This window comes from Marmota flaviventris, chromosome 8 (genome assembly GCF_047511675.1).
Source record: "Marmota flaviventris isolate mMarFla1 chromosome 8, mMarFla1.hap1, whole genome shotgun sequence".
NCBI classification, from domain to species: domain Eukaryota; kingdom Metazoa; phylum Chordata; class Mammalia; order Rodentia; family Sciuridae; genus Marmota; species Marmota flaviventris.
The window spans coordinates 79,873,540-79,886,644 of record NC_092505.1 but is presented as its reverse complement, the minus strand read 5'-3'; the positions used below and the strand labels follow the sequence as shown (position 1 = coordinate 79,886,644).

At 33.1% G+C, this 13,105-nt stretch overlaps 1 protein-coding gene across 1 annotated transcript; it reads left to right on the top strand.

Moving 5' to 3' along the window:
- Positions 1–3,576: 3,576 nt before the first annotated feature.
- On the top strand, positions 3,577–4,503 carry LOC139706784 (olfactory receptor 5H17-like). The gene has a single exon (XM_071615831.1). The coding sequence runs from the start codon at positions 3,577–3,579 to the stop codon at positions 4,501–4,503; it is 927 nt and encodes a 308-aa protein (XP_071471932.1).
- Positions 4,504–13,105: the final 8,602 nt, after the last annotated feature.

Sequence of the window (13,105 nt, the reverse complement as noted above, 5' to 3'; positions counted from 1 at the left end):
CGGTAAAATGACCCATTGTGGTTGATTAATTACATGTTCTGAATGAAAATATTAAGTTGTCATGTACTAAATCTGCCCTTTCACACACTTCTGACAAACATATATACGTATATTTGTATTTATAAATTTATATTTATTTACCAGGAATTACGATGAAACATTTCTTCTGCTACTCTTTCCAAAAGTTATGACAATAATTGACCCTGATAATTTTCAACCATCCAATAATTAGGATTACATGGAGGTAATCCCATTCCAAATAAGAATTAATTCAAACTGTAGTTATTGGTACTGGTTATTTATATTTCCTTAGTTTTCTATCTTTGGCTACATGTTATTCTGCTTATAAAGATGGGAGTGAAAAAGAGGTATGTACAGTTAAACAAGAAAGATTTCAAGGAAAAAACCAAATTTAATCAGTGTAATAACAAAGATAAAATTAAAAATCTTCCTAGTATATATTGAGGGTAGCATATAATATTATGATGTATATAAATAGATTGAAGTGATTGACATAATAGAGTAGTAGTGTTCTACTTTCTTGGAAATTTTCAGTATGCTAACTAAAATAATATCAATTATTAAAATTTTGTTTCTATTTTTGTTCTCATATTTAAAGACAAAACAACTTTACTATCTGGAAAGCATGTTCAGGTAATAAAAGCATATATATGAAAATCATGCCATCTTTAAATAAGAATTTTAAGTTGTATAGCTCTCTTGGACTCAAATTCCAGGAGGAGAGGGGTAGGGATTGCATTTAGAATAGAAGAAAAAGATAAGATCCCCTTGGTTCACAACTTTTAATGAATTCCAGGTTAACTCAAACATTTGCATCCAAATCTCTGAACCTTTTTCTTCCTCTCATGGTCGCCTTCCTTGGATGCTTCCTCTTTCTTTGACCTTTCTGTACTTATTCATGTCTCTCTTATTATCTGTCTAGTTTTTTCCCCCTTCCTCTTATTTTCTTTTCATTCACCCTAAATTGCCTTTCTACTTTTACTGAAACTCTTCTCCTCTTCTTTCCTTCCTCTCTTTTCTCTTGTATATTTATTGCAATGGTGTACAGGAGAAATGCCTTATGTTTGATACAATGCTCCCAGTGCTCAGAGCTCACTCTTCCACTCTTTTCACCATGTGCTACTTGTTTCTGTACATGCACTTGCAACTGTTCTCTGAAATTAATTCTATCACAAAACAGAAAATGCTCTCACTAAAATTCATAAATTTCCACAGTAAAGTATCTCTGTTAATGCTTTGTCTTACTAGAGCATTTACTTTGGTATTTTGCGCCATTCTTTACATTCTTCCTCTTTTTATTTTTTATTTTTTGGGATTTATTATATTTTATTGATTTAAATAAATAAATAAATAAATAAATAGCTGGCAACGGAATGCATTAGGATTCTTATTACACAGTTGGTAGAGTGCTTGCCTTGCATGCATAAGGCCCTGGGATCAATCCTCACCACCACCTCCACCACCACCACACACACACACACACACACACACACACACACACACACAACAGAACAAAACAAAACAAAAACCTTTGTTCTTCTTCATTATCTTCTTATTTTATATCCACAAAGCTTCACTCTCCATTTTCCCTTCACTTCTGCATCACTCTGATCACTACTTTTTCTTTTTTTCTTGTCTGTCTCTTGTTTCTCCTATGTTAAATCCAACAAATAAGTTTATTAAATGGAAATTGGCCCAAAGCAATAAATGTGGCAGAGGATGGAGGAATCTGTTTGACAAATGGGCAGGAAAAGGACACAAGGCAGCTGATTAATAGCAACATTTATTTCCCAATGTTACCTCAATAAGGGATTCAATTCCTGACATGAATTTCAGGTGTCAAAACCACAAATCATACTACTGATATGGATGCAGGGTGCATCTTTTTTTGCCATGTTCTAAATCCTGTACATTTGTGTTTCACTGGGCAAACCTATACCAATTCTCATCTCTCTAGGTTAAAGGGCCATGAAAAAGTTAGTTTCTAGGACTTTGGATTCTTAAGTGGAGGGAAGCTCCCTCCCACCAAAAGGTTTTGTCTTAGGAAGGGGTACAGATATACCATCTAATAAATGACACCGATCCATATTATAAGTTCCTTAATGTAACTTTCTCATCATCTCCTTCCCCCTCTCTTTTTCTTGAATGCAATCTCTGATGGGTAGATCATCTAGAGTTATGCCTTCACCAACTCTGAAGTTACCCAGGTCATCACTCATATGAGTGACGAGCAGACCCATACTTACACCAATATCCCCTGGGTGTTAAGGGGGTTCTCCTTTTGAAAATTTGATAATGAATTGAAGGATTCAGTTTTATTTTTGATATTACTAACCCATTTAACAATTCACTTCTTTCCTCTTCACTGGCTAACCTCTAACACCGCATATGTAACTGAATCCTAGTGACTCTACATTATGAATTATTTCAATATGCCTGATCATTTTCCTAACTTCTACAAATGTCATATTATATCCAAACTAGGCAATACAAGTATGTTGGCATTGTCAGAGAAGAATCTTTAAAGTATAGATTCTTAACTCTTTCATGAATTACTCTATTTTTATACTGATACCTCATAATATATATATGCTATCTAATGTATATAATATATATATTTTATATACATATTTCTATAGTGATACCTCATATATATATATATATATATATATATATATATATATATATATATATACACACATATATGGATATATATATATATATATATATATATATATTTACACATATATGGTATAAAAAGATGATTAGATGTGTTTATTGGTCTGTGACCTCTTGGACAATAATAATTATTTTCTCATTATTTCCCATGCTCCATTGTACCATCCCTATAAATTTTTTGCATATTACAAATATTTCATTTAAAATATTTGATCACATCATTACACATGTTAGAAGATCTTAGTATAAGAGCATATTATCTGATAAATAAGTTTCAAATTCTTTCAAATGACATTCATTTTAGTTTGTAATCCAGGTCATTCAGATAGTTCTGTAGATCTTAAACCATGTCTAGGACATCAAATTTCCAACCACATTCAACAATTCCCAAGAAATTTATCACAAATTTAGAAGGCCTCTCATTTTCTCTAAATTTGTTTTTTCCTGTAGGTTTATTGATTTGAATTTTTTTGCTATATGTAATTCTCTAAAACTATTAATGTCATTTTGAAAAAAATTACAATTTTACCTCAACCTTTGCCTTCCAATTTTTTCTTTATAAATCCTCATTGTAGCCAGGTATGGTGGCACTGCCTGTAATCCCAGGAGCTCAGGAGGCTGAGGTAGGAGGATCCCATGTTCAAAGCCAGCCTCGACAACTTAGGTTGTCAGCAACTTAGCAATACTCTGTCTCTAAATAAAATGTAAACAAAAAAGATTGGGGCTGGGAATGTGGCTCAAAGGTTAAGTGTCCCTGGGTTCAATCCCCAGTTGCCAAAAAAAAAGAAGAAAGAAAGAAAAGAAAAAAATAATCTTCATTGTATTTTTTTAACATTCATTACATTTTATTTCATTTCAGGGGACATCCTGTGAGGCATGGAAGAGGCAAATGCAACTTTGCTGACAGAGTTTATTCTCACAGGACTTACACAGCAACCACAGTGGAAACTTCCCCTGTTCCTGGTGTTCCTGGTGATATACCTCATCACCATGGTGGGAAACCTTGGTCTAATTTCTCTGATCTGGAATGACCCTCAGCTTCACATCCCCATGTACTTTTTCCTTGGGAATTTGGCATTTGTGGATGCTTGGTTATCATCAACAGTGACCCCAAAGATGCTGGCCAACTTTTTAGACAAAAGCAAAATAATGTCTTTTTCTGAATGCCTGATACAATTTTTTTCCGTTGCATTTAGTGTGACCACAGAATGCTTTCTCCTGGCAGCGATGGCTTATGATCGCTATGCAGCCATATGCCACCCTTTACTGTATCCTGTGATTATGACCAATAAACTATGCTTATGGCTACTAGTTTTGTCATTTGTAGGTGGATTTCTTCATGCCATACTTCATGAAAGCTTTTTATTCAGATTAACTTTCTGTAATTCCAACATAATACGTCACTTTTATTGTGATGTTATGCCCCTGTTAAAAGTTTCATGTAATGATCCTTCTATTAATTATCTAATGCTTTTTATTTTCTCTGGTTCAATACAAGTTTTCAGTATTGTGACTATTCTTGTTTCTTACACCCTAGTGCTCTTTACAATTTTAAAAAAGAAGTCTGAAAAGAGTGTTAAAAAAGCCTTCTCCACCTGTGGAGCCCATCTCTTTTCTGTGTCTTTATACTATGGCCCCCTTCTCTTCATGTATGTGCATCCTGCATCTTCACAGGCAAATGATCAAGACATGCTTTCTCTATTTTACACTGTCATAATTCCTGTGTTAAACCCCTTTATCTATAGTCTGAGAAACAAGCAAGTCTTAGATGCACTGACAAAAATGTTGAAAAGAAATATTTAGATGTCATTAATACCTGTTGTTTCATTAAAACAGTCATGAAATTGTGGAGTTATTTGTACTGTCCTTAGTGTTATTGAAAGGGCTTTTCAGTTAGAATTGCTATAAAATGTTAATGAATTAAGTTTTTAGTACTTAAATATATACTTAAACCATTTGTATATCTCATTCGGAAACATGTATGAAGTTTCAATTAAATATTCTCATCATGGTGGAACAATTAAAGTATAAAAAATGTGGAAACACTTTATGGTTTATATTTTCTTGCTTTGTAAATACATTGAGTACTAGTGTAATTATATCCAAAGGAGTTGAGTATGATACTTCATACGGATAGGCTGGGCCTCAGTCATTTATTCCACAGTGGTGGCAGGTTTGTGTTTGAGCAAATAGAAAAAAAAATCCCAAGACATTGGTCAGTCATCACATCTTTATGTTTTTGGGAGGAAAGGGTGACTTTCACTTCTTGGAGCAATTGAACTCACATATCACATGAGGAAAAAACAAACTGAAATGCAATCAGGATACAATGAGAAGGCAATTAAAACAGTGAAGGCATGGAAAAAGAGTAAGTGGTTGTTCTCAACTCATTTGCCTCTGAGTAAAGAGAAGATATAAATTGCTTATCATTATCTCTCTTGAATTTTGAAGCCCTTTCTAGATGTGCATATTTGTTATTGGGCAATCTGAAGACCCTTACTAATTCAAAAAGCTAATATATTAAATTAAAGATTTTAAGTATGGGTAGACACAGTAGGAAATAGGCTGGCAGAACAGAAGACAAATATTAAAAACATTTTTTCGTTTTTAATTTGTTTTAGTTATTCATAATAGTAGAATGCATTTATGCACTTTGATATATTATACATAGATGGGATATAATTTTTCATTTTTCTGAGTGTACAATTTGTAGAATCATATTAGTCATGCAGTCACATATATACTTAAAATAATAACGTGCGTTTCATTCTTCTATCTTTAGGTATAAACTGAGGAGTGAAATAGCTGGGTTGAATGGTGGTTCCGTTTTCCATAGTAGCTGTGCCAATTTACAGTTCCATAAGCAATGTATGAGTGTACCTTTTCCCCCACATCCTTGCCAACATTTATTGTTGCCTGTATTTTTTTTAGAGACAGAGAGAGAGAGAAATTTAATATTTATTTATTTATTTAAAAATTTTTTGGCGGACACAACATTTTTGTTTGTATCTGGTGCTGAAGATCGAACCCCGGCCGCATGCATGCCAGGCGAGCGCGCTACCGTTTGAGCCACATCCCCAGACCCTTGCCTGTATTCTTGATGATTGCCACTCTAACTGGAGTGAGATGAAATCTTATTGTAGTTTTGACTTCCATTTCTCTAATTTCTAGAGATGTTGAACACTTTTACATATATTTGCTGATTGTATTTCTTTCTCTGTGAAGTGTCTGTTTAGTTCCTTAGGCCATTTATTGAATGGGTAATTTGTGTGTGTGTGTGTGTGTGTGTGAAGTTTTTTTAGTTCTTTATGTATCCTAGAGATTAATGCTTTATCTGAGGTGCATGTGGTAAAGATTTTCTCCCAATCTGTAGGCTCTCTCCTCACATTATTGATTGTTTCCTTTGCTGAGAAGAAGCTTTTTAATGAGATTGAATCGAATTAAAAAGCTTCTTCTCAGCAAAGAAAACATTTTTTAAAGGCCAAAATGCTTAATAAATAAATAAAATTTTAATATCTAAAGTTTTTTTTTTTTTTCAATGTGTCTTTGTCTTGGGAAATTTAAATGTTTATACCAAGTTCAGGTAAGATGATAGGATGCCAAAGTATCTACCAGAAAGCTGGAAGAAAATTCTTGAAGGTTGTATTTCCTCATTCTCTAAACTTCTAAAATACAATTAGTGATTGATGTACAGGTATATCTTTGACATTTTTCTCCCATCACTGAAATTCCATACATTTTGTACTGATACCACAGATTCTCTCATCCTAAAATCTACACACCAGTGTTTGCAAAATTCTAGCTGTTCACCTCTTCCATCTGCTGATATCCTCTTCCTTTTTAAACATTGCTACCAGATGATTCTTTATACATAGGTGTCAGATTAAACCATTTACCTTTCTGACAACTTTTTTTTTTTTAGAGAGAGAGAGAGAGAGGGAGAGAGAGAGAGAGAGAGAGAGAGAGAGAGAGAGAGAGAGAGAGAATTTTTTTTAATATTTATTTTAGGGCGGACAAAACATCTTTATCTTATTTGTATGTAGTGTTGGGGATGGAACCCAGCGCCTCCTGCATGCCAGGCGAGCACGCTACTGCTTGAGCCACATCCCCAGCCCGTCTGACACCTTTTAATCTATTTTAATTGCTACCAGATTATATGCACACATGGTATATGTATCTAGATTTGCATTAGTGTATTTGTTCTTGAGTATTTCCAGATATATGATATGCATGTGGCTATGCATATATATAAATGTACACATACATACATTTTAACCCTCACCCTTCATTTGCTCACAATGGCAATATTTAGGGTTCTTGCCAATAAACACCTTTGGATAATACTTATTTGGGGTTAAAAAATCTCTTTAAGACTGCAATTTAGAATTCTTAATTACTCTCTGTATATCTTACATACATACCACAGTTGCTTACCCACATGAGACCCTATTTGTGAAATGTTTTAAAGCAATATAAACCCCATGCAAAAAGCACAGCAAGAATGCATTACTCTTTTTCAAATTTGAAATTTGGAATGGCTGCTGCTTGTCAACTTACCTCACATTTTTTTTAATAAAGAAATCATCCTTCATTAAATTGAGATATATATGTTCTTATTACAGGGATTGGGTCCTAGGATTGACTATGGCAAATACCAGGGGGGTATTTAGTGTTTGTTTGGCTTAAGTGATATAAAAGTAGATATATATTTAAACTAAATATTATTATTCTATATTTCTGGAGGTTCAACTGGCAAAATTAATGGCACATCATTTTCTTTGTTTTTGTTCCCCTAAAACCAAGGAAATGCAGTGAATGAATCACATTGAAGCTGTTGTTTCTTTCCAATAATTCATGTGGTTGCATATGTTTAGTTTGTTGATTTATTGCAGTATAATGTTCCCATGGAACAGATGGTTCTTTGTTAGTTATCTAGATTTTTTTTCTTGATTATTCATTGCTATAACACAAAAGCAGAATTGATAATGTAATCAACTCTCTATTCCTTCAGCTACTGGAAGTTCCATTACTGTAATTCTCCTTTGCCTGGATGAGAAGTTGGATGTTAATGTATAAATATATGGGCAGGTATATAACTTTAGTTTGGTGAGGAGGGAACAAGCAACCAAGGGCCACTCTGAATCTCAGACTTCCTCTTCAGACTTCTCTTTTTCATGTCAGATGTACAGATTATTCTTCTATGAATTGTGCTTCAATGAAATCAAACTGATTTATGCTACAGAAATTCATTAAAATTACTAGCCCTTTGATATAATCACATTATCAATTCTCTTATAGATTTATTCCTTTATGTAAAACATTTTTGTCATTTCAGTGAGATGTTGGGAAAGGGTTAAAATACACATTTTTTACTGAGTCCTTGTTTTGAAAAAAAATTTAATATTTTTCTTTTTGCCCTAAAATAAATTACTAAAATACACATTATATTTAATGGTTATTTAGATATAAAGTATATCATGTAGTGAATTCACTCAGTTGTAAAGAGATCTAGTAGTGTTGGAGTAAAATCATGTCGTGTATATACTGAAAATAGTAGGGAAAAAACTCCTTATTATGATGTTCCATTCATTTCTTCCCTTGGATATTCAAAATAATTCATAGTTACTTTCTCTGTATACATATATACATATTTTTCTTCATTAACTTGTAAACCTTCTACTGGTTAGAAGATTATTGAGAAAATTATTCTGGAGAGTGAAATATCATTTAATATTTAGGGAATAACAAGTAAAATCAATCAGAAATTGAAGTTTGCTTCTTTCTCAAAATCTAGATTATGGTCTAGAGATCTCAGTGTTTTATGGCATATGAATGTCTGTCATAAAGTGTCTAAACAAATCTGGTCTAGTATTTTGCAGGGTGCAGGTATTGGCTGGAAATATTTTAAAACTGAGTCTGAAACCATATCCCACATCAGAATTATGTGGAGAACTATGCAAACTCACAAACATTAACTCCATCACTAGGTTGACTCTGCAATATTAGTGCTGTTGGGTAGGCCATGCATAAAGAAAATATTTTGTTGTTTTTTGTTTGTTTAAATAAACAGTAACTTCATAATAGTTAAGATATGGAGTCAACCTAGGTGCCCTTCAACAGAGGAATGGATAAAGAAAATGTGGTATATATACACAATGAAGTATTACTCAGCCATAAAGAAGAATGACTTTATGACATTTTTCCAGTAATGGATGGATATGAGAGACTATCATGCTAAGGGAAATAAACCAATTCCCCAAAGCCAAAGGCCAAATGTTCTCTCTAATATGTGGATTCTAACTCCTAATAAGGGAGGGAGGAGAGAAGTATAGAAGTTAAATGAATAAACAAAGTAAAATGCACAGCCTACTCCTTTTTGAATTATTCTTCTCAACATAAGCAGCTCTTAAGGTGACTTGGTAAATGGCTCAGAGTATTAGACCCACGAACAGAGTAAATGGTCTCCAAATCCAAAATGACCATTAGATTTGGGACATCTTTTGGTTGTGTGAATGGTCAGGTGTAGCAACTTATGCTTCACTTTTGAAGGAATGTCTTGATATGTACCTTATTGATAGATCATTAGAAATGTCACTGTGGTAGAAGTCTTTTGAATTTTTAGTCTGAGAATACACCTAAAACAGAATTCACAAATAATTTATCTGATATTCATATGTATGGTATAGGGGAAAATCTCCAAATCAGTAATTATAACTCTAATTATTTAATAAGAATATAGGAAGTAGGTCTGGGATTACCTCAGTGGTAAAGCATTTCTCTAGTATGTATGAGGTCCTTAGTTTAATCTTTTGCAACACAAACACACGTAAACACACACACACAAAATACAAAACAGGGTAATGATTTCGATAAACATTTCAAAAATGAATATATGCAGATGTCAAAGAAATTTATAAAAGCCATCTAAATTACGTTAATCATCAAGGAATGTAATTAAAATCACAGTAGTATATCAGAATTTACTTATTAAAATTACTAAAATTGAAAAGACTATCTATATTGAAATCATCCATCAACTTTACTCTTGAACTTTCATAGCCAAAGACAGAGATGTTCATAATCCATCAGTGCCTTTCCTTTTTGACTAAAGAACAAAGTCCCTGACTTATGCCCCCAGGCTCTTCCTCCTCTGGTCCCATCTGACTCCTACCAGCTTCTCCATGTGCAGGATAGTCCACTTCCAATTTGGGTTTGTATAATGATCAAGAATCTCTCATAATCTACATCCTTCAAAGACGAAGTCCTTAGCAAGTGTCCGCTGACACAATGTTTAAATTAAAGACTCCGGAATTTACCCTTGCTTTATTTTATCTTTTGTTTTGCTCTTAGCTACTCCTAACATGTGTCTAGTGATATTTCTCACTAACTTTTAGCTAAAGTGGAACAGCTAAGCTGCAGTTTGCATGAGAAAGAAAACTTTCCTCTTGAATATTACTCAGTTGGCTCCTGGAGGGACTCTAGATCTTGGCCTAATGATACCATATTTTGATGAGCTCAGCCAGAAACCTACTAATCAAATCACTCAGAATGATATATTTTAATATAAACTGAAATTTCCATACACAGGTCAGAATTGTCCCTGGGGAGAGAAAATATTGAAATAAAGTGCAATTTTTGTTGTTAGAACTAGAATTGTCTAATGTGACTTTATGATTCTAGAGTTGGTAATGCATGTGGGACAATCTGGGCTTCTTCTCATACATGTCCTAATCCTCAATGCCCCTTAGAACAACTTCACTTGTCCTTCAGGGCACCCTCTGGCAGTCTTAGGGGAATTTTATATCTCTGCTCCTTCCACTTCTGGAGAAAGCACGTAATTGTAGAACTGGGTGAGTCTTGTGTTTAAAGCAAACCTTATATAAACTTTTCCTGGAGACTGAATAATTAAACATCCAGAAACAATCAGTTTGAAAAGAATCACTACTCTTGTTATTGTTGACTCTATGCTATTATATTTTTTTCTGTTTCATAATGTCTAGTACATTTTTAAATTTTTTAAAATGTTTTTGTTAGTGTATGATATTATGCATAATAGTGGGGTTTATTTTGACATATTAGCCAAGCATGGAATTGTAAAGGATCTCCAATATTCCTTTCAAGTTATCGGTAAGACAGAAGTTATTTCTGTTCTTTTAACTTATTTTTATGCAAGGTAAAAGTACTGATTAGATTGTATCAATTTAGTGTAGGTTTGAAAGATATGATATGATCCAGGGAATAGGATGGAAAATGGTGCACTAATGGTATTTAATTTTGTGCTAAAATCTGGATAAGAAAAATGCTACAAAACTGATTTGTGTCCTTTAGTGATATGTTTATATTCTTTTTAATCTAACTATACTGTCTTCATTTATTTATGTATAACTTCAAACCATTTAAGACTAGAATTAGAATTTGCAGTTATAATGATCTTGCATAAGAAATATTTCTAAGATTCCGGTAAAATGACCCATTGTGGTTGATTAATTACATGTTCTGAATGAAAATATTAAGTTGTCATGTACTAAATCTGCCCTTTCACACACTTCTGACAAACATATATACGTATATTTGTATTTATAAATTTATATTTATTTACCAGGAATTACGATGAAACATTTCTTCTGCTACTCTTTCCAAAAGTTATGACAATAATTGACCCTGATAATTTTCAACCATCCAATAATTAGGATTACATGGAGGTAATCCCATTCCAAATAAGAATTAATTCAAACTGTAGTTATTGGTACTGGTTATTTATATTTCCTTAGTTTTCTATCTTTGGCTACATGTTATTCTGCTTATAAAGATGGGAGTGAAAAAGAGGTATGTACAGTTAAACAAGAAAGATTTCAAGGAAAAAACCAAATTTAATCAGTGTAATAACAAAGATAAAATTAAAAATCTTCCTAGTATATATTGAGGGTAGCATATAATATTATGATGTATATAAATAGATTGAAGTGATTGACATAATAGAGTAGTAGTGTTCTACTTTCTTGGAAATTTTCAGTATGCTAACTAAAATAATATCAATTATTAAAATTTTGTTTCTATTTTTGTTCTCATATTTAAAGACAAAACAACTTTACTATCTGGAAAGCATGTTCAGGTAATAAAAGCATATATATGAAAATCATGCCATCTTTAAATAAGAATTTTAAGTTGTATAGCTCTCTTGGACTCAAATTCCAGGAGGAGAGGGGTAGGGATTGCATTTAGAATAGAAGAAAAAGATAAGATCCCCTTGGTTCACAACTTTTAATGAATTCCAGGTTAACTCAAACATTTGCATCCAAATCTCTGAACCTTTTTCTTCCTCTCATGGTCGCCTTCCTTGGATGCTTCCTCTTTCTTTGACCTTTCTGTACTTATTCATGTCTCTCTTATTATCTGTCTAGTTTTTTCCCCCTTCCTCTTATTTTCTTTTCATTCACCCTAAATTGCCTTTCTACTTTTACTGAAACTCTTCTCCTCTTCTTTCCTTCCTCTCTTTTCTCTTGTATACATTTATTGCAATGGTGTACAGGAGAAATGCCTTATGTTTGATACAATGCTCCCAGTGCTCAGAGCTCACTCTTCCACTCTTTTCACCATGTGCTACTTGTTTCTGTACATGCACTTGCAACTGTTCTCTGAAATTAATTCTATCACAAAACAGAAAATGCTCTCACTAAAATTCATAAATTTCCACAGTAAAGTATCTCTGTTAATGCTTTGTCTTACTAGAGCATTTACTTTGGTATTTTGCGCCATTCTTTACATTCTTCCTCTTTTTATTTTTTATTTTTTGGGATTTATTATATTTTATTGATTTAAATAAATAAATAAATAAATAAATAGCTGGCAACGGAATGCATTAGGATTCTTATTACACAGTTGGTAGAGTGCTTGCCTTGCATGCATAAGGCCCTGGGATCAATCCTCACCACCACCTCCACCACCACCACACACACACACACACACACACACACACACACACACAACAGAACAAAACAAAACAAAAACCTTTGTTCTTCTTCATTATCTTCTTATTTTATATCCACAAAGCTTCACTCTCCATTTTCCCTTCACTTCTGCATCACTCTGATCACTACTTTTTCTTTTTTTCTTGTCTGTCTCTTGTTTCTCCTATGTTAAATCCAACAAATAAGTTTATTAAATGGAAATTGGCCCAAAGCAATAAATGTGGCAGAGGATGGAGGAATCTGTTTGACAAATGGGCAGGAAAAGGACACAAGGCAGCTGATTAATAGCAACATTTATTTCCCAATGTTACCTCAATAAGGGATTCAATTCCTGACATGAATTTCAGGTGTCAAAACCACAAATCATACTACTGATATGGATGCAGGGTGCATCTTTTTTTGCCATGTTCTAAATCCTGTACATTTGTGTTTCACTG